Raw genomic sequence first — 18,295 nt, 5'->3', positions numbered from 1 at the left:
CTCCAAGACACCACCCCGAGTGCCCCCTCCAGGAAGCCTGCCGGGGATTGTGAAGGGAGGGCGTGGTTGTGCCTGGCCCCAGGGAAAGCCCTGGGCCACCCGCTGTGCCAGTCTGTCCTCCCTCTTCTCAGCCACGACCCAGGCTGTTCTTCCCTCACTGCTGAATGCACGACCCCGTCCAGAGGAGGGTGGCACTGGGTGCCTTGCATTCTGCAGGGAGCCGGCATGGGTGCGTGCCCAGTACAGTCCTGTGCCAGTCCGCTGCCCCTCTGGGCTCATTTTCTCCCTGGTGAGACGGGGTGGTAATAGGGAAAGCCTCTGGCAGGACAGACTTCGGCGGGTGGGGGGGGTGATTGGGAAGGTGCTGTGCAGCCCTGGGTCCTGTGTTTACCCCGGCTGGGCAGAGGCCCATTGCCCGTGAGTGGGGCGGCATCTGGTGGCCACTTGTGGTATTGCTGCTCTTCCCCGGGCAGCGGGGACCTCACTCGCTCAGGATGGTTATTGAAACTTTGGGAGGCCGAGGCGGGTGGATCACGAGGTCAAGAGATCGAGACCATCCTGGTCAACATGGTGAAACCCCGTCTCCACTAAAAATACAAAAAATTAGCTGGGCAAGGTGGCGCGTGCCTGTAATCCCAGCTACTCGGGAGGCTGAGGCAGGAGAATCGCCTGAACCCAGGAGGTGGAGGTTGCGGTGAGCCGAGATCGCGCCATTGCACTCTAGCCTGGGTAACAAGAGCAAAACTCCGTCTCAACAACGACAAAAAAGCAACGCGGAGTAAGATCATGATCAATGTGAGTAAACGAATCCTCCCCATAGGTTTAGGTGGATGAAGAAGGAAGCCCTGCTTTAGACAAGGTGATTTTTAAGGGGACTCTTGAAGGAGGCATGCACGTGAATTGGGAGGGGGTTACTGAGCCCAGCACCCAGCAGGAGTGTGCAGTGGAAAGGCCGTGTGGTCACGAGCGTGGGCGTGAGGGAGGGATGGGGAGGGGACCAGCCTGGTGGGCCCAGGGAGGGGGACCGGGTGGCAGAGAGTCTCCATCCTGAAGCAGAAGCTCTGGGGACCCACAGCCCCACCCGGGTGGCTCTGATGGTGCCACTGGGCATAGGAGAGGGGCATGCTTCAGTGGCATGTGGCTGCATGACCGGCAGTCCTGCTAGCAACTAATGGGGGGCGCTGGCCACACCTCGGGATTCTGTGTTCTGTGCTGGACGTCACAGCTGACGGGGGGCACTGGCCACTCCTGGGGATTCTGCGTTCTGTGCTGGACATTTCCTCACTAGGTAGCAGGATGTTGTCAGCTCTGCGACAATCTCTCACAACTGTTTGGACTGAAATGTTGCTATGCTGCATCTCTGATACGTGAAATCTGCCCTGCCCTCCCTCTTTGGGTCTGCGGGACAGGAGCTGTCTCAAGATGAATCCGGTGGGGGGCATTTCAGAGACTGGCACGGGTGGATTTGATGGCAAACTCCTTCACCTTCTCTCTCTCCTCCTGCCATTTTCTTTTGCAAGGAAAAAGGAGCCCAGAATTGGGTGAACGGTAAGGCCTTACTTCCATCCACCCAGTCACTGACCCATTCACGAGCTCATTCCCCAACCACAGAGGAAGAACGTCACCAGTGACTTCCGGCCGCAGCCCCAGAAACAGCAGCACCTCCTACAGCTGCGTATCAGGACCGCTCTGGTCTTGCTTTCTTGCTTTTTTTTTTTTTAGAGACAGGGTTTCACCATGGGCTGAATCTCTTGACCTTGTGATCTGCCCACCTCGGCCTCCCAAAGTGCACAGCCGTGAGCCACCACGCCCGGCCTTCTTTCTTTATGGAGTCTCCCTCTGTCACAGGCTGCAGTGCTGCGGCGCGATCTTGGTTCACTGCAACCTCTGCCTCCCGGGTTCAAGCCATTCTCCTGCCTCTGCCTCCTGAGTAGCTGGGACCACAGGCGTGCCCCACAACGCCCGGCTAATTTTTGTATTTTTGGTAGAGATGGGGTTTCACCATGTGGGTCAGGATGGTCTCAAACTCCTGACCTCGGGGCCTCCCAAAGCGCAGGGATTACAGGCAGGAACCACCGCCCCCTGCGCCCCCCCTTTCTTTTTGAGACAGGGTCTCACCCTCACCCAGGCTGGAGTGCAATGGCAGGATCTCGGCTCACTGCAAACTCCACCTCCTGTGTTCAAGGGATTCTCCTCCCTCAGCCTCCTTAGTAGCTGAGGTTACAGGCACATGCCGCCACATCTGGCTAATTTTTTTTAAATTTTGAGATGGAGTCTTGCTGAGTTGCCCAGGCTGGAGTGCAATGGCGCGATTTTGGCTCACCGCAACCTCCGCCTCCTGGGTTCAGGCAATTCTCCTGGGTCAGCCTCCCGAGTAGCTGGGATTACAGGCACGCGCCACCATGCTCAGCTAATTTTTTGTATTTTTAGTAGAGACGGGGTTTCACCATGTTGACCAGGATGGTCTCGATCTCTTGACCTCGTAATCCACCCGCCTCGGCCTCCCAAAGTGCTGGGATGACAGGCGTGAGCCACCGCGCCCGGCCTCTGTGTCTTAATAGAGGGAAGCCCTCTGCAGATCCCCTCAGGTGTCCTTCCTAAACAATCCAGGACTAACCCTGGATCCCAGCACAAGCCCAGGTGACCGGCCTTGTGGGCAGCCCGGGGTTAGAATGTGGGTGTGGGGAATGTGGGGGCGTTCTCCTGTCGCCACGGTGACCACAGACACATTTGGGTGTGGAAGGAGAGAGGCCGTGGGCTGGGGAGCCACCTGCATATGGGGGACGCCAGGCAAGGGCGGGGTTCACTGGGCAGCCAGCACTCCGAGGCTGGGGGTGGGTCAGAGAAGGAGCCGGATGGTGACCCTCGCGGCCTCCAGAGCTCTGCGAACGAGAGCCGGCGGGCCACAGAGCCCAGACTCCAGGACCTGGGCCATGCAGAGCTGGGCCCTGAAGACCCAGAAGGGGAGCATCCCCCTGAGGAGCGGGCCGGGGAGGAGCTCCCAGAGACCCTGGACCCCAAAGACGCCGTCTATGAATTGGAGAGAGCTCTGGACCAGGACGCAGAGGAGGACATTCCTGAGATGAGGTAGGCACCGGGGGGCAGGGGGCTGCCCGGGCACGGGGTGGGGGTAGGGCTCAGCCCCTGGCCATGGGGGAGACAGCAGCCCCCACACCCAGCAGTCCCCAGGGCAGCTTCCCAGGCACAGGAAAGTCTTGTTCCCAGCCTCTCCCTGGCTTGCTGCTCCCAAGGGGCCCTGCTGAGGCAGCCCAGGTGTTGGCCCAGTCAGAGGGCGGCCTGGGTGTGGGCTGGGTCAGACGGCGGCCAGCACCCCTCCCTGGGGTCCGAGGCAGACGCCAGCAAACACTTCCGTGCAGTGGCGGGGGGGGAGTAAACTGATTTTGGAGTCAGGCACGCTGAGTTCCGGCGCCCAGAATTCAGGGTTTACAAGTGATGACCTCATATCAGAGAGAAAAAGAAATGGGGGAAAAAATTTCCCAATTTGTCTGGGGAGAAGTGGCTCAGGCCAGTCATCCCAGCACTTTGGGAGGCTGAGGCGGGCGGATCACAAGGTCAGGAGTTTGAGACCAGCCTGACGAACATGGTGAAATCCCATGATGATTTGGTGAATCAGCACCAGGGGTGGTGATTCAATCATTTGGGGCAAATTGCCCGAGTGACCCCAGCAAGGAGTGCACGCCTGGCGCCTCCGGGGCTCGCTCCTCGCCTCCCGCAGCGCGTGGTCTCCGCGCACGTCCAAGCCCAGCTGCCCCTTCTCCCGTGGGCCCTCTTCTTGGGCCTTTTCCCCGGCTACGACCCGTGCTGCCAAGAACTCAGCAGCGGCCCTGCTCTCTCGGGCTGTGCTGACCTGCAGAGAAAACAGCGGGGCATGAGGGGCTCCCGGGGAGGACGTGGGAGCCCAGGGCTGTGTCAAGGACGGACACAGGGGCAGGGAGGTGGGCAGAGGTCCCGGCGCTCAACCCCGTCACCTGCTGCCTGGTCCTCCCGCAGTCTGTGAGCTTCCTGGGAGGCAGGAGCTGTGCTCTTTGTAGCCTGGCTGCCCCTCTGGGGCCTGGCACACAGTAGCTCCTTGATAGATGCTTGTGGGTTGAGTGAACATCCCCTCAGTACTCACTGAGGCACCCCACCGGATGGGGGCCAGTCTCATCCCCGGTTCACAGAGGAGGACGCTGAGGCCTAGGGAGTCAGGAGTCCCGGCCAGGGTCTTCCATCCCGCACACTTTGGAGCTGGGGTTCAGTCCAGGCCTTCCTGAGGCCAAAGTCCTCCCCCTGGAGACCCTGGCGGGAAAGGAGATGTGTGTGTGGCAGGGGTGGGGTGGGGGGCACGGTGGGGGGGAGGGGGAGGCGTGAGCAGGAGACGGGGGTGGGGTAAGTGGCCGACGAAAGGTGCTTGAGCAAGGCCCAGGCCGTCTGGCTCCCAAATGCATCATGGTGGAAAAGCAGCTCCAGCTTAGACATGGAATTCTCCCGAAGCCGGCTGTCCATCAGCCAGAAGATCCCTGGCACCGCCGTGGCCAGAGCGAGGAAGAAGAGGAGGCGGCGGAGGCTCAGGGAGCTGGCAGAGCCCAAGAGAGACTGGCAAGTCGTGAAAGACAGGTGAGGCCACGGTGGGGGCGGGGGCAGGGCTGGGGCTTCCTCTGCACCCTCCCAGGCTCCCCCGTCCCCTCTGCTGGCTCCCCTCCCCCAACCGCCACCAAGTCCGATGGACTCAGGGGTTAGCTGGCTACGGCCACACACCAGGACTCACTGGGAACTCTGGCCCTCCGGGCGGTGGCCAGAGGAGAGTGAGGAGTCCGGGAGCAAACGGGAGACCCAGGACAAAAGGCGGTGGGGGCTCGGCCCCCGTCTCCTCACAGGAAGGGCTGCTGTTGTGGGGGCTATGCCTGGATTTCCCCCTGCAAGACGAGCCTGCAGTTCTGTCTGTACTGGTAAGTCCAGGGCCGTCTCCGCCATCTGTCTGTGCTGGGGGACACGCAGCAGGTTCCAGGGAACCCCTTCAGTCGGCCACCCTCTTCTCTCCAGAGAGAAGGATGGGAGGGCTCCTCAGGTTGGAGGCTCTTGCCCCCAGGGCTGCTCCTGACTTCAGCCTTGTGCTCTGGACTCGGGGCAAGCAGCTGTGACCTGGGTCTGTGGTTCCGCTCTTCCCCCAGCTGCCTCCCCCTCTGGACACGAGCCTTACTCAGGACAATCCGTGCGTCCCCTGCAGTGGCCTCCTCTGGCCTCCCCCTCTCCCTGCAACTCTGAGCCTCCCCTTGGCCGCCCTCCCAACAGAGACCTGGGCTTCTTTCCGGCAGGTCCTGGGCTCTCTGCCCCCTTCCCTGAGCCACCTGCTTGTTCTAGGCCATCTGTGTACTGGACCGAACGGTTCCTGGAGGACACCACCCTCACCATCACAGTGCCCGGTAGGTGCCGCTGTGCCTGCCGAGGCCCCTGCCCGGCCGCTGCATCCAGGTGCTTCTGGCCTCCCCTGGCCATCTCCGCAGAGCCTCTGTCCTCCCCACTTCTCTCTGGGGTCCTGCTCTGCAGTCTGTCCCCTGAGGAGCCAGAGTTGGCTGAGGTGGTCCTGGGGGCGAGGGACGCGGGGCACACTCTCCAGGGTAGGAGTTTACTTCACCAAAAGATCCTTCCCAGTCCACGATGTTTCCACGCTTTTTTTTTTTTTTTTTGAGAGGAATCTGGCCTTGAGGTATCAGATACCTTTGAGTGAGACGTTTCAAGAAAGTTCTCTCTGTACCGCTCCTGAGGTTAGAGCCTCACCCTCTGTCACCACTGAGGCTGTGGAAACCGAAGGCTCGTACTGACTTCAGAACAAAACCCACTTTCCAGGCCGGGCGCGGTGGCTCACGCCTGTAATCCCAGCACTTTGGGAGGCCGAGGTGAGTGGATCACGAGGTCAAGAGATCGAGACCATCCTGGTCAACATGGTGAAACCCCATCTCTACTAAAAATACAAAAATTAGCTGGGCACGGTGGCGGGTGCCTGTAATCCCAGCTACTCAGGAGGCTGAGGTGGGAGAATTGCGTGAACCCAGGAGGCGGAGGTTGTGGTGAGCTGAGATCGCGCCATTGCACTCCAGTCTGGGTAACAAGAGCGAAACTCTGTTTCAAATAAAAAAAACAAAAACCCACTTTCCCAGCCTGCAGGTTGCTGGATTTGTCTCGAGCCCCGTGGAGGGGCCATGGGCCAAGCTGCCATCCCACCCCTGTCACATACATCCCACTGTCTGAGCAAAGAGCTTCAGGCCTCTGAGCCCATTGTCCCTAAAAAAGGGACAGCAGACTCCCTCTCTGCAGGGAACCTGGTCCCCAGGCACAGCAGACTCCCTCTCTGCAGGGAACCTGGTCCCCAGTTGTCTCTGCTCATAGTTCTTCCAGTTGAGCCTCCTGCCCCAGCCCATGAAAAGCTGAGTTCCTCCGGCAGAGGCCCCTGGGCACCGCAGGGCATTAATGCTGGGGTTCACCACCTCCGTTTCCCATTTGCACAGAGGTGTCCCGGCGAGTGGAGGAGCTGTCTCGGCCCCGGAGATTCTACGTGGAACATTATCACAGCAACAGGTGGGGGAAGGAGGCCGGGTCAGGGTCTGAGGGCAGAGCTTGGCAGGTGGGGAAAGGAGGCCGGGTGAGACTCTGAGGGCAGAGCTTGGCAGAAATGCCTTATTCTCCCCTGTCAGGGTGCAGAGGTGGGGAGGGTCCAGGTCTAGCCCCAGACAGCCTCCGTTCGGATGGGGCTGGCCCTCTTCCCGCCCCCCAGGCTTCTGGGCCCCTGGCAGCCACATTCCCAGCTGTGGAAGGCTGGTGTGGAGGCCACCCGTGAACGGGGCTTCACGGTGCCTGGTGCAGCACGTGCTCAGATGCTGTGATCACCATTCTGACTGTATGTTGTTTACTCAACAAACGTAGAAATTCTAAGACACGTTATTATTTTACTTAGAAAATTCTTTCTTATCACTTAGAGCCCCCGTGCTTGTTAAAAATGTACTCTTTTTTTTTTGAGACAGAGTCTCACTCTGGGGACGGAGCTGTGTCGCCCAGGCTGGAGTGCAATGGCGCCATCTCGGCTCACTGCAACCTCGGCCTCCTGGGTTCAAGCGATTCTCCTGCCTCAGCCTCTCAAGTAGCTGGGATTGCAGGTGCACGCCGCCACACCCGGCTGATTTTTTGTATTTTTAGTAGAGACGGGGTTGCACCATGTTGACCAGGATGGTCTCGATCTCTTGACCTCTTGATCCACCCGCCTCGGCCTCCCAAAGTGCTGGGATGACAGGTGTGAGCCGCCGTGCCCGGCCTAGAAGTGATCTTTAGCTTTTTAGGTCCAACCTAGAATCGCCAGTCTTTACACCGTGTATAAAGAGAACCCACCAAAGGACACGGCGGAAGTGTGTCCCACGGTCTTGAACCACTTTTCCCTCAGAGATGCTGATGGTGGAGTCTCACACGTTGCTTCACCCCCGTATTTGTGCACAATAACTTTTTAACACCAAATCATTTTGTAATCTGAAGACAATTTAAAATGCAATGAGGCCGGGCACGGTGGCTCACGCCTGTAATCCCAGCACTTTGGGAGGCCGAGGCGGGTGGATCACGAGGTCAAGAGATCGAGACCATCCTGGTCAACATGGTGCAACCCCGTCTCTACTAAAAATACAAAAATTAGCTGGGCATGGTGGCGTGTGCCTGTAATCCCAGCTACTCGGGAGGCTGAGGCAGAAGAATTGCCTGAACCCAGGAGGCAGAGGTTGTGGTGAGCCGAGATCGCGCCATTGCACTCCAGCCTGGGAAACAAGAGAGAAACCCCGTTTCAAAAAGAAAAAAAAGAGCAATTAAATTTAACTCCTGGCCGGGCGCGGTGGCTCACGCCTGTAATCCCAGCACTTTGGGAGGCCGAGGCGGGTGGATCACGAGGTCAAGAGATCGAGACCATCCTGGTCAACATGGTGAAACCCCGTCTCTACTAAAATGTAAAAAATTAGCTGGGCATGGTGGCATGCGTCTGTAATCCCAGTTACTAAGGAGGCTGAGGCAGGAGAATCGCTTGAACCCGGGAGGCGGAGGTTTCGGTGAGCCCAGATTGCGCCACCGCACTCCAGCCTGGGGACTGAGCGAGACTCCGTCTAAAAAAAAAACTGAACACTTAATTCCTGTAGAAGCAGCAGTGCACAGGACTCCACGGAGGCGGCTGCATCCAAGCACACAGGGAGCCAGATGCAGCCCCCGGCTGGTAGCTCTCGTCAGCTGCCTCCCAACCTCACACCCGTCCCCGTGTGGACAGCCTGCCTCAGAATCCATGAAATTTGGCGTTATTTCTGGGCAGAGGCAGAAGTGAGACCTGGTTTTAGAAGCCGCAGGCGCCGTGAGCTTCACTTTCCCCAGCTTTGCAAGCTCAGGATGGGCACTTTGATCCCCTGGGTCCAAGTCCTCACCCAGCTCTTGGTGGTGGGTGTCTGGGGAAGGCCCGGGAGGAGCTGCTGTCACAGCAGGAGGTGGAGGGGGCCTGGGCCTGAGCGTGGACGGAGGCAACCTGGGAGTGGTAGCTCTGTGCTGGCGACCTCTTAGGGGCTCTTTATGAATCTCTTCTGGGAGACGCTTTCAAAACCCCCCATGGTCCCAGGTTCTCTTAACCCCAGAAACGGGAGAGATGAGAAACACATGCACACACCCCTCCCCGAGCCCGGCCAGGCTGCTCACACACACACACACAGACACACACAGACACAGGAGCTGGGACACACACACACACACACACACACACACACGCACCCCTCCCCAAGGCCGGCCAGGCTGCTCTCTGTCTCTCTGTCTCTCTCTCTGTCTCTCTCTCTCTCTCTCACACACACACACACACACACAGAGGAGCTGGGAAACACACACACACCCCTCCCAGAGGCTGGCCAGGCTGCTCTCTCTCTCTCTCACACACACCCACACACACCCCTCCCCGAGGCTGGCCAGGCTGCACACACACATACAGAGGAGCTGTGAAGCACATATACCCACGCACATACCCCTACCTGAGGCCGGCCAGGCTGCTCACACACACACACACACACACACACACACACGACCTGGGAAACACACATACACCCACACACCCCCTCCCAGAGGCTGGCCAGGCTGCTCACACACACATACACAGAGGAGCTGCGAAACACACAGGTGCGCGCGTGCGCGCACACACACACACACACCCCCCAGAGGCCGGCCAGGCTGTTCACACACACACAGGAGCTGGGAAACAGACACACACCCCTCCCCGAGGCTGGGCAGGCTGCTCACACACACACACACACACACACACACACGAGCTGGGAAACACACACACACACACACACACACTCTCACACAGACACACCCCTCCTCCCCAGGCCGGCCAAACTGCTGTCACACACACACACACACACACACACACGAGCTGGGAAACATACACACACACACACACACACACACTCTCACACAGACACCCCCGCCTCCCCAGGCCGGCCAGGCTGCTCACACACACACACACACACACACACACTCTCTCACACAGACACACCCCTCCTCCCCAGGTCGGCCAAACTGCTGTCACACACACACACACACACACACACACACGCACAGTTTCACAAGACACCCCCGCCTCCCCAGGCCGGCCAGGCTGCTCACACACACACACACACACACACACACAGTTTCACACAGACACCCCCGCCTCCCCAGGCCGGCCAGGCTGCTCTCTCACACTGTACACACACACACACACACACACACACACAGACGTGCACAGTTTCACACAGACACCCCCGCCTCCCCAGGCCGGCCAGGCTGCTCACACACACACACACACACACACACACACACGCAGAGTTTCACACAGACACCCCTCCCCAGGCCGGCCAGGCTGCCGGTCTAAAGTGAGGACATCCCTCAGGACGTCGCCTGTCTGGCCCATTCCTCGGTCCTCCCTGGAATACCGAGCGTCACGTCGCCTGAAGGAACTGGCTGCCCCGAAGATTCGTAAAAATGTCTGGAGCGTGAACGTGTCTGAGGTGGGTGCCCTGTGCCCCCCGGCCTCACCCCCAGCAAGCGGGCTGGGAAGGGGCGGATGGTGAAAGACACTCGGCCTTTTGAGTCAGGGAGGGGTTAGGGGAGCCGAGCAGCCCCGGGTGGCTGCTTCCGATTGGGAGCTGCCGAGTCTGGCTCTGTCGGGTGCGATCTCGGCTCACTGCAGCCTCCGCCTCCCGGGTTCGAGTGATCCTCCCACCTCGGCCTCCTGAGTAGCTGGGGTTACAGGTGCGCGCCACCACGCCCGGCTAATTTTTGTTTTTTTTGTATTTTTAGTTGAGACGGGGTTTCACCACATTGGCCAGGCCGGTCTGGAACTCCCGACCTCAGGCGATCCGGCCGCCTCAGCCTCACAAAGTGCTGGAATGACAGATATGAGCCACCGCCCCGGCCCCGGCCCGTCAAACAAGGACATTTTATTTTTTCATTTTAAAACACAATCACAGTAACACTAAAAAATGAACAGTAAGCCTCAGGCCTGTGATCCCAGCACTTAGGGAGGCAGAGGCCGGTGGATCACCTGAGGTCGGGAGTTCTGACCAAGTTGGAGAAACCCCATCTCTACCAAAAATACAAAATTGCCCTCTCTGCCCCACCCTCAGGATGTGGTCACGATAAGTGCAAATTCCTCAACGAGCCTCCAGGCCTTGGCAATGGCAGTTCCCACTGCCTGGAACACCCCACCCGTCCGTAACGAGTCCCCTGTGCCCAGCTGCTTCTGTTCCTTTGCCAGGCCACCGCTGGGCCAGTCTGAGTCCCCACCTGAGCCTGTCTGTGGCTCCGCCCCGCCTGCACAGGACCTCCCTGAGGGCAGGGATGTGCCTTCTGGGTTGGCTGTGGCCTTTCCAGAGGTGGCTTTGCCCCAGGCATGGCACGGATGGGTAGTGGGATCACCTGCTTCCTGCCCCTCCAGGCCTGTGCTTCTCTGAGGCCCCGACTGAAAGGGATTCTCTCCACCTCGGTCCTCAGGCCTGATCGGTTAGTGTGGAGGCCTCAGGCTGGCGGGGAGAGAGGGGAGGACTGTGTAGTCGGAGGTTAGACTGTACACACCACGGCATCTTTGCTGAGAGATGTGTCTGTGATTTTTATGGGGGAGCAGTTTCGGGGACTGAAATTCCACAGTGACCTGTGGGGGTTGTCTCATTCCATCCTCCGCCTCCAGCTGAGACTCTCAGGTAATGCTGGGAGAACGGACAGACGGGAGCATCTGGGAGGCGTGGGTCGGACTCCGCGTCTTCCCTTTTAGGGAAGAAAACATTTCGGCGGCTGCCCTCCTTCCCTCCGCCCTCCCCAGAGGCATCAGGAATGGCCAGCTCCTCTTCCAACAAAGGATAAGTGGGAGATGTGTGAAGGGTCCCTGCCTACTCCTTACTTATTCTGCAGGCGGACTCCCACACACCCGCCGGGGAGCCAGCCGGCGAAGGGGGAGCCGGGAGGGGGAAGGCTGGCTGCAGTCTCAGGTGTCAGGTACTTGTCTTTGGAGAGGCTGGGGCGAAGAATCAAAGAACACACTTTCTGTGGAGTGTGGATTTTCTGGAAAATGCTGAGCATGTGCGTGGAGATGGGGTCTTGCTGTGTTGCCCGGGCTGGTCTTGAACTCCTGGGCTCAAGGGATCCATACACTTGGACTTCCCAGAGTGCTGCCACCATGCCAGCCACGGCCGAGAATTTACCTGTGAGCAAGCGTGCCAGGGTTCTGGGTAAAGCATCTGCGTGGCCTCTGCCTCAGCCTCCGTTGTCACGCCCCATTCCCTCTGTCCCGTGCTGTGGTTTTCGTGACCGTAAAAGGGGTCTGTCTTGCTTTCCCTCACTATTGTTTTCTAGGGCGATTCGTGGTGGTTTGTGGAGAAAAAGTGGCCCTACTGCTGGGTTGCCCCATCTTGGGAATGTGCCGCAGTCAGCCCGCGCTGACCCAGGCGGCCACGCCCAGCTCCCTGGGAGTGTGGGCAGTCACTCGCCTGCGGGGCCTGCTCCCTGTGGGGTGTGTGGGTGGCTCAAGGCACCTCCCCGCACGCCGGTCCCTGGGTGAGGGCAGGAGTCCCCGCCTCTGGCAGTCACCTAGCCGGGCGTGTTCGCCTGGAGTGGACCACGTGCTCCCTGAGCCGCTAGTATGAACTCACTCTCCCACCGGCCCTGCCCGGGAATCTCTCCCCTCCCACATCCTCCCCAGGGCTTGATAATGTCAGACTGCTTCATGGTTGCCAAAGCTGAGTGTGGAGTGACATTCTGTTTTAATTCACATTCGCCAATCGCTGTTCACATTAATGGGTTAGAAGACAAGGTTCGTCTCCCACAGCATTTGCTCGGCCCTTTGGGGTTTTTTTGGTTATTGGTTTGGTGGAGCTCTTTATATATGATAGTTCCTGATCCTTTGATGAACACATTACAAACGAAGTTCTTCCCATTCTGTCTCTTGGCTTTTAGCATCAGCCATGGGGTTCCTTTGCCCCAGGGTCGTGAGGCATCGTGGACTGTTTTAATCCTTCTCTCTCTGTCTGTTTGCAGGTGTCCCGGGTATCCAGGGAAGCCCAAATGGCAGTCCCCAGCTCCCGTATTCTCCAGCTGTCAGAGCCGAAGGTCCCGGCCACCCTGCCGGAAGAGTGGGACCCCATGCCGAAACCCAAGCCACATGTGTCGGACTATAACCGCCTCCTTCACTTGGCCAGTAAGTGAGTGCCTCAGGTGAGGCGCCTCCGATGTCCCGTCCAAATCCTGGGAACACCCTATGCCTCTGCCTAGAGCAGGCAGCGGGAAGCTCTCCCCCAGGAAAGAGAAGCAGAAATCACCGGGAGTGTCATCCGGAAGCACAGGGTGTTTTCTGAGTGGGTTTCCTAGCAGGGAAAGAGGGTGTACAGGAGAAAGTTAGGGTGCGGAGCAGGGGCCAGAGAGTCACACCACGGTACAAAGGCAACTTTAAAACGGGTGTGGGCGTGGCCGGGCGCGGTGGCTCACGCCTGTAATCCCAGCACTTTGAGAGGCCGAGGCGGGTGGATCACGAGGTCAAGAGATGAAGACCATCCTGGTCAACATGATGAAAACCCCTTTGGGTTTTTTTGGTTATTGGTTTGGTGGAGCTCTTTTTATATGATATAAAATACAAAAAATTAGCTGGGCATGGTGGCGCGTGCCTGTAGTCCCAGCTACACGGGAGGCGGAGGCAGGAGAATTGCCTGAACCCAGGAGGCGGAGGTTGCGGTGAGCCGAGATCATGCCATTGCACTCCAGCCTGGGTAACAAGAGCGAAACTCCGTCTCAAAAAAAAAAAAAAAAAAAATACAAAATTAGCCGGGCATGGCGGAGCAGGCCCTTAATCCCAGCTACTCAGGAGGCTGAGGCAGGAGAATTGCTTGAACCCAGGAGGCGGAGGTTGTAGTGAGCCAAGATCGTGCCTTTGCACTCCAGCCTGGGCAACAAGCGTGGAACAATGTCTCAAGAAAAAAAAAAAAGCAAAGAGAAATGCGCATTGGCCTGACTCCCTTTCTGTCCTTTAGAACAAATTGAACACATTTCCCTAACGCCAGGAGTAATGCCTGCATGCTGTGGAGAAGTTGCTTGGCCATTTAGGTTTAGGCCATTTAGGAGACCCTTCCACATTGTTCTCCCAGGTTCCTGCGGCCTGGTGTTTTGGGTTGTAGATTGGGAGAAGCTCTTTGTATAAAGTGGCAGCTCTTTATGTAATGTGGCTACTAATCCCTCGGCGAACACGGGCGCCGTCATCTCTTCCTGGGCTCTGTCCTGTCTTTTAACTTTGTTCGTGGGGCCTTTCCTTGTTTATTCGTTCATTCTTTCATCCATCCCCTTGACATCGGTGAAATGAACGGGAACAGACGAGTGCCACCGTGGCACCGCCCCAGCCGTCCCGCACGCACGCGCGCTCACCACAGACACGTGTCATGGATACAGATGCCGACATGCTGGTCTGTACACGTGTGTGCACGTCCATCCGTGTTTCAGACGTGCGTGTAAATGTATGTCCGTGTGTACATGTGTGTGAGGGCGGTGGAAGGTTGTGTTTTGAAGCAGTAGGCTTCACCCACGCCTGGTCGGGACGAGCATTTTGAAAACGTGCAGCAGATGAGCAAATGAAAAGAGCTGAACTGTGGGGTGAGAGCGGGTTTGTGGCCGGGCTGTTTCTCCGTGTTTGCCCACACTTGCCACGCGGGCTCAGTCACCGCTGCGAGAGTGTCGGAAACTCAGCAGGCTGCTGAAGCCCAGATGCTTCCTGAATTCTAACAGAGGCGTTCAGAGGAGGCCGGGTTCTGGGCACGGCCCTTCCAGCCCCCTTAGGGCCACCAGGGCCACACTGCTCGGCCCCTTACCCTGCGCACAGGTGTCGGCCAGGCAGGGCTGCCGTCTGCCCAGAAGTTGCAGGAGAGACACTTAGGGTGAAGAGCAGGGTCCAGAGAAACAGTCATACCCGTACCAGGGTGGCGGTGTTTATATTCGTCGTGTGTGTGTGGTGAGTGTGTGTGTGTGTGTGTGTGAGAGTGTGTGTGTGTGAGTGTGTGTGTGTGAGGATAGGTTAAGGCAGTGCCGTGTACCCATGTTTATATTCACCGTGTGTGTGTGTGTGTGTGTGAGAGTGTGTGTGTGTGAGTGTGAGTGCATGAGGACAGGCTAAGGCGGTGCAGTGTACCTGTTTATATTCACCGTGTGTGTGTGTGTGTATGTGTGAGAGTGTGTGTGTGAGTGTGTGTGTGTGAGGACGGGCTAAGGCGGTGCCGTGTCCCCACGTTTCCGTGTCTGTCAGTGTGTGTGTGCGTGTGTGTGAGTGTGTGTGTGTGTATGAGGATGGGCTAAGACAGTGCCATGTCCCCACGTTTCTGTGTCTGTGTGTGTGTGCGTGTGTGTGTGTGTGTGAGGACGGGCTAAGGCGGTGCCGTGTCCCCACATTTCCGTGTCTGTCAGTGTGTGTGTGCGTGTGTGTGAGTGTGTGTGTGTATGAGGATGGGCTAAGACAGTGCCATGTCCCCACGTTTCTGTGTCTGTGTGTGTGTGCGTGTGTGTGAGTGTGCGTGTGTGTGAGGACGGGCTAAGGCGGTGCCGTGTCCCCACATTTCCGTGTCTGTCAGTGTGTGTGTGCATGTGTGTGAGTGTGCATGTGCGTGAGTGTGAGTGTGTGAGGACGGGCTAAGGCGGTGCCGTGTCCCGTTTCCGTGTCTGTCAGTGTGTGTGCGTGTGTGTGTGTGTGTGAGCGTGTGTGTGAGTGTGTGTGTGAGAGGACGGGCTAAGGCGGTGCCGTGTCCCCACGTTTCCGTGTCTGTCGGTGCGTCCACACTCCTCTGTTTCTGTTCAGATGACCTTGCCCAGCCATGTGCCTCATGGGGTTCTCCTGCCTCGTGGAAGAGACTCCACACTCTTTCCCCAGGGGCCAGTTCACGGTGCCGGGGCTGGTTGGCCGGGAAGTGGTAGCCCTTATTCACCTGCTCCAAGCAAAGGGCGATTTCGAGAGAAGGTGCTAGGTCCCCCAGAAGTCAAAGGCCCCGAGGCCCCAAGACACAAGGAGGAGGACGGCCCCAGCTACTGTGGCAGGCTTGGGCGGCCCCCTTCCTAGTGTCCAAGCAGTCTGCTGCTGCTCCCTGATGTAATGGAAGGGGTGGGGGAGAGACGGGGAGGTGGGGGTACCAGGAGGTGGGGACACGGGTGCCTGAGGGACAGCCACCAGGAGCAGGACATGACATCTGCCCGATCCACCTGCTACCATGACATTAGCAGGTGGAGAGGAGGGTGGAAGGGCAGACTGAGGACCCCTGGCCACCAGGGTCACCCGGGTTGGCTGCAGAATGAGGAGACTTGAGCTCTCTGGGTTGTGGCCCCCCGAGTCCCCGTTTCAGGTACTTGTGGCCATTTTTTTTTCTTCCGAGATGGGGTCTTGCTGTGTTTCTCAGTCTGGCCTCAAACTCTAGGGCTCAAGCAATCCTCCTGCCTCTGCCTCCAAAAGTGTGGGAGTTACAGGCAGGTGTCACTGAGCCCGGCTGCCCATGGCCATTTGAAATATTTTTTCTGTATAATTCACCTTTTTTTTTTTTTTTTTTTTTTTTGAGACGGAGTTTTGCTCTTGTTGCCCAGGCTGAAGTGCAATGGCTCAATCTCAGCTCACCGCAACCTCCGCCTCCCGGGTTCAAGCAATTCTCCTGCCTCAGCCTCCCAAGTAGCTGGGACTGCAGACGTGCGCCACCACACCCAGCTAATTTTTTATTTTTAGTAGAGACGGGGTTTCTCCATGTTGGTCAGGCTGGTCTTGAACTCCCGACCTCAAGTGATCTGCGTGCCTTGGCCTCCCAAAGTGCTGGGATTACAGGCGTGAGCTGCCACACCCAGCCTATAATGCAGTTTTTCAAGGTGTACATTTCACAGCTTGGTGTGGCAGTGCATGGCTGTAGTCCCAGCTGCTTGGGAGCTGAAGCAGGAGAATTTCTTGAGCCTGGAAGTTCAAGTCAGGCTGAGGCTGCAGTGAGCCATGATGGTGATGCACTCCGGCCTGGGCGACCCAGCAAGACCCTGCCTCGAAATAAAATGATAAAATGGCCGGGCGCAGTGGCTCACGCCTGTAATCCCAGCACTTTGGGAGGCAGAGGCGGGTGGATCACGAGGTCAAGAGATTGAGACCATCCTGGTCAACATGGCGAAACCCCGTGTCTATTAAAAATACAAAAAATTAGCTGGGCATGGTGGTGCGTGCCTGTAGTCCCAGCTACTCAGGAGGCTGAGGCGGGAGAATTGCCTGAACCCAGGAGGCGGAGGTTGCGGTGAGCCGAGATCCCGCCATTGCACTCCAGCCTGGGTAACAAGAGTGAAACTCCATCTCAAAAAAAAAAAAAAAAAAAAGATAAAATGAAATGAAATTAAAAATAGGCCAGGTGCAGTGGCTCACGCCTGTAATCCCAGCCCATTGGGTGATGGTACACACCTGTAGCCCCAGCTACCCAGGAGGCTGAGGCAAGAGAATCGCTTGAACCCAGGAGGTGGAGGTTGCAGTGAGCCAAGATTGTGCCACTGCACTCCAGCCGGGGTGACAGAGCAAGACTCTGTCTCAAAATAAGTAAATACATAAAAATTAAAAACACGGGCCAGGCGTGGTGGCTCACATCTATAATCCCGGCACTTTGGGAGGCCGAGGCCGGCAGATCACAAGGTCAGAAGATCGAGACCAGCCTGGCCAACATGGTGAAATCCCATCTCTACTAAAAATACAAAAATTCGTGGTGGCACGGTCTTGGCTCACTGAAACCTCTGCCTCCCGGGTTTAAGTGGTTCTCATGCCCCAACCTCCCGAGTGGCTGGAGCTACAGGCACGCACCAGCACACTCAACTGATTTTTGTATTTTTAGTTAGAGACGGGGTTTCATCATGTTGGCCAGGCTGGTCTCAAACTCCCGACCTCAGGTGATCTGCCTACCTCGGCCTCCAAAGTGCTGGGATTCCAGGTGTGAGCCCCCATGCCTGGCCCGAATGTGGAGCTTTTATGAGGTCTGAGCTCCAGTGCCGTCCTTCTCTCCTGCCCCCTCTAGTGCCCAAAACTCAGTCGGACAAGTGCGTTCCTGACCGAGATCCTCGCTGGGCGGTGCTGGATGTCGCCAAGAAGGTGGTGGCCAGCCCCCGCATCATCTCCCTGGCCAGGCCCAAAGTGCGCAAGGGCCTCAATGAGGGCTACGACCCCTATTACATCTCCCCGGCCGCGCTGGTGGCCCAGGCGTCCCCTCGCCTCTATGAGCTTGCCACCCCCAAAAGCATCACCAGAAAAGCGTGAGCCCCCAGTCCCAGCTTCTAAGACATCGGACCCAGTAAACACCCTCAGGCATCTCAACCCTGTGTACCTGATTGTTCTGAGCCTTTTGGCCTGGAGAAGGGAGGGTGGGCTGGAAGGCGGAGAGAAGGATGAGGAGGACAATAATATTTATTTTCGCATCCAACCTGCGATTTGTACAGATGTTTCTTTTCCAAGTCGCTTTGGTTGACCGTCTTGAGTGCCCTTGGAACCTCTAAAATTCAGACCTGCTCATCTGCTCCTCCTGAGGGCCCACAGGTGCTTCAGAGCCAGCATAGTCAGGTGCTGGTGACAGGGGGCTGGGGGATCAGCACGGTCAGATGCTGGTGACGGGGGGCCGGGGGGGCCAGGATGTTCAGGTGCTGGTGACCTGACAGAGAAACCAGCTGACACCTGCTGCACAACTTACGGATCTTTATTTTTTCAGACAGAGTTTCACTCTTGTCACCCAGGCTGGAGTGCAAT

At 57.8% G+C, this 18,295-nt stretch overlaps 1 protein-coding gene across 4 annotated transcripts; it reads left to right on the top strand.

Moving 5' to 3' along the window:
- The first annotated feature begins 2,722 nt into the window (after nt 1–2,722).
- SPMAP2 (sperm microtubule associated protein 2) lies at nt 2,723–18,082 on the top strand. 4 transcript variants are annotated; one of them, XM_035285892.3, is made up of 8 exons: nt 2,723–3,087; nt 4,495–4,617; nt 4,878–4,949; nt 5,362–5,423; nt 6,507–6,576; nt 9,929–10,046; nt 12,568–12,727; nt 17,574–17,945. In XM_035285892.3, exons 1-8 carry the CDS (start codon nt 2,777–2,779, stop codon nt 17,810–17,812), a joined length of 1,155 nt encoding a protein of 384 aa, XP_035141783.3. In that variant the 5' UTR covers nt 2,723–2,776; the 3' UTR covers nt 17,813–17,945. The 4 variants fall into 4 exon arrangements, with proteins under 4 accessions (XP_035141783.3, XP_035141781.2, XP_035141784.3 ...); XM_035285890.3 differs by lacking the exon at nt 9,929–10,046 and having other exon boundaries at nt 17,574–18,080; XM_035285893.3 differs by lacking the exon at nt 4,878–4,949.
- The last annotated feature ends 213 nt before the right edge of the window (nt 18,083–18,295 follow it).

The sequence above is a fragment of the Callithrix jacchus genome, chromosome 22 (genome assembly GCF_049354715.1).
Source record: "Callithrix jacchus isolate 240 chromosome 22, calJac240_pri, whole genome shotgun sequence".
Lineage (NCBI taxonomy): Eukaryota > Metazoa > Chordata > Mammalia > Primates > Cebidae > Callithrix > Callithrix jacchus.
The sequence above is the reverse complement of the archived record's forward strand: the minus strand, read 5'-3'. Positions and strand labels throughout refer to the sequence as shown.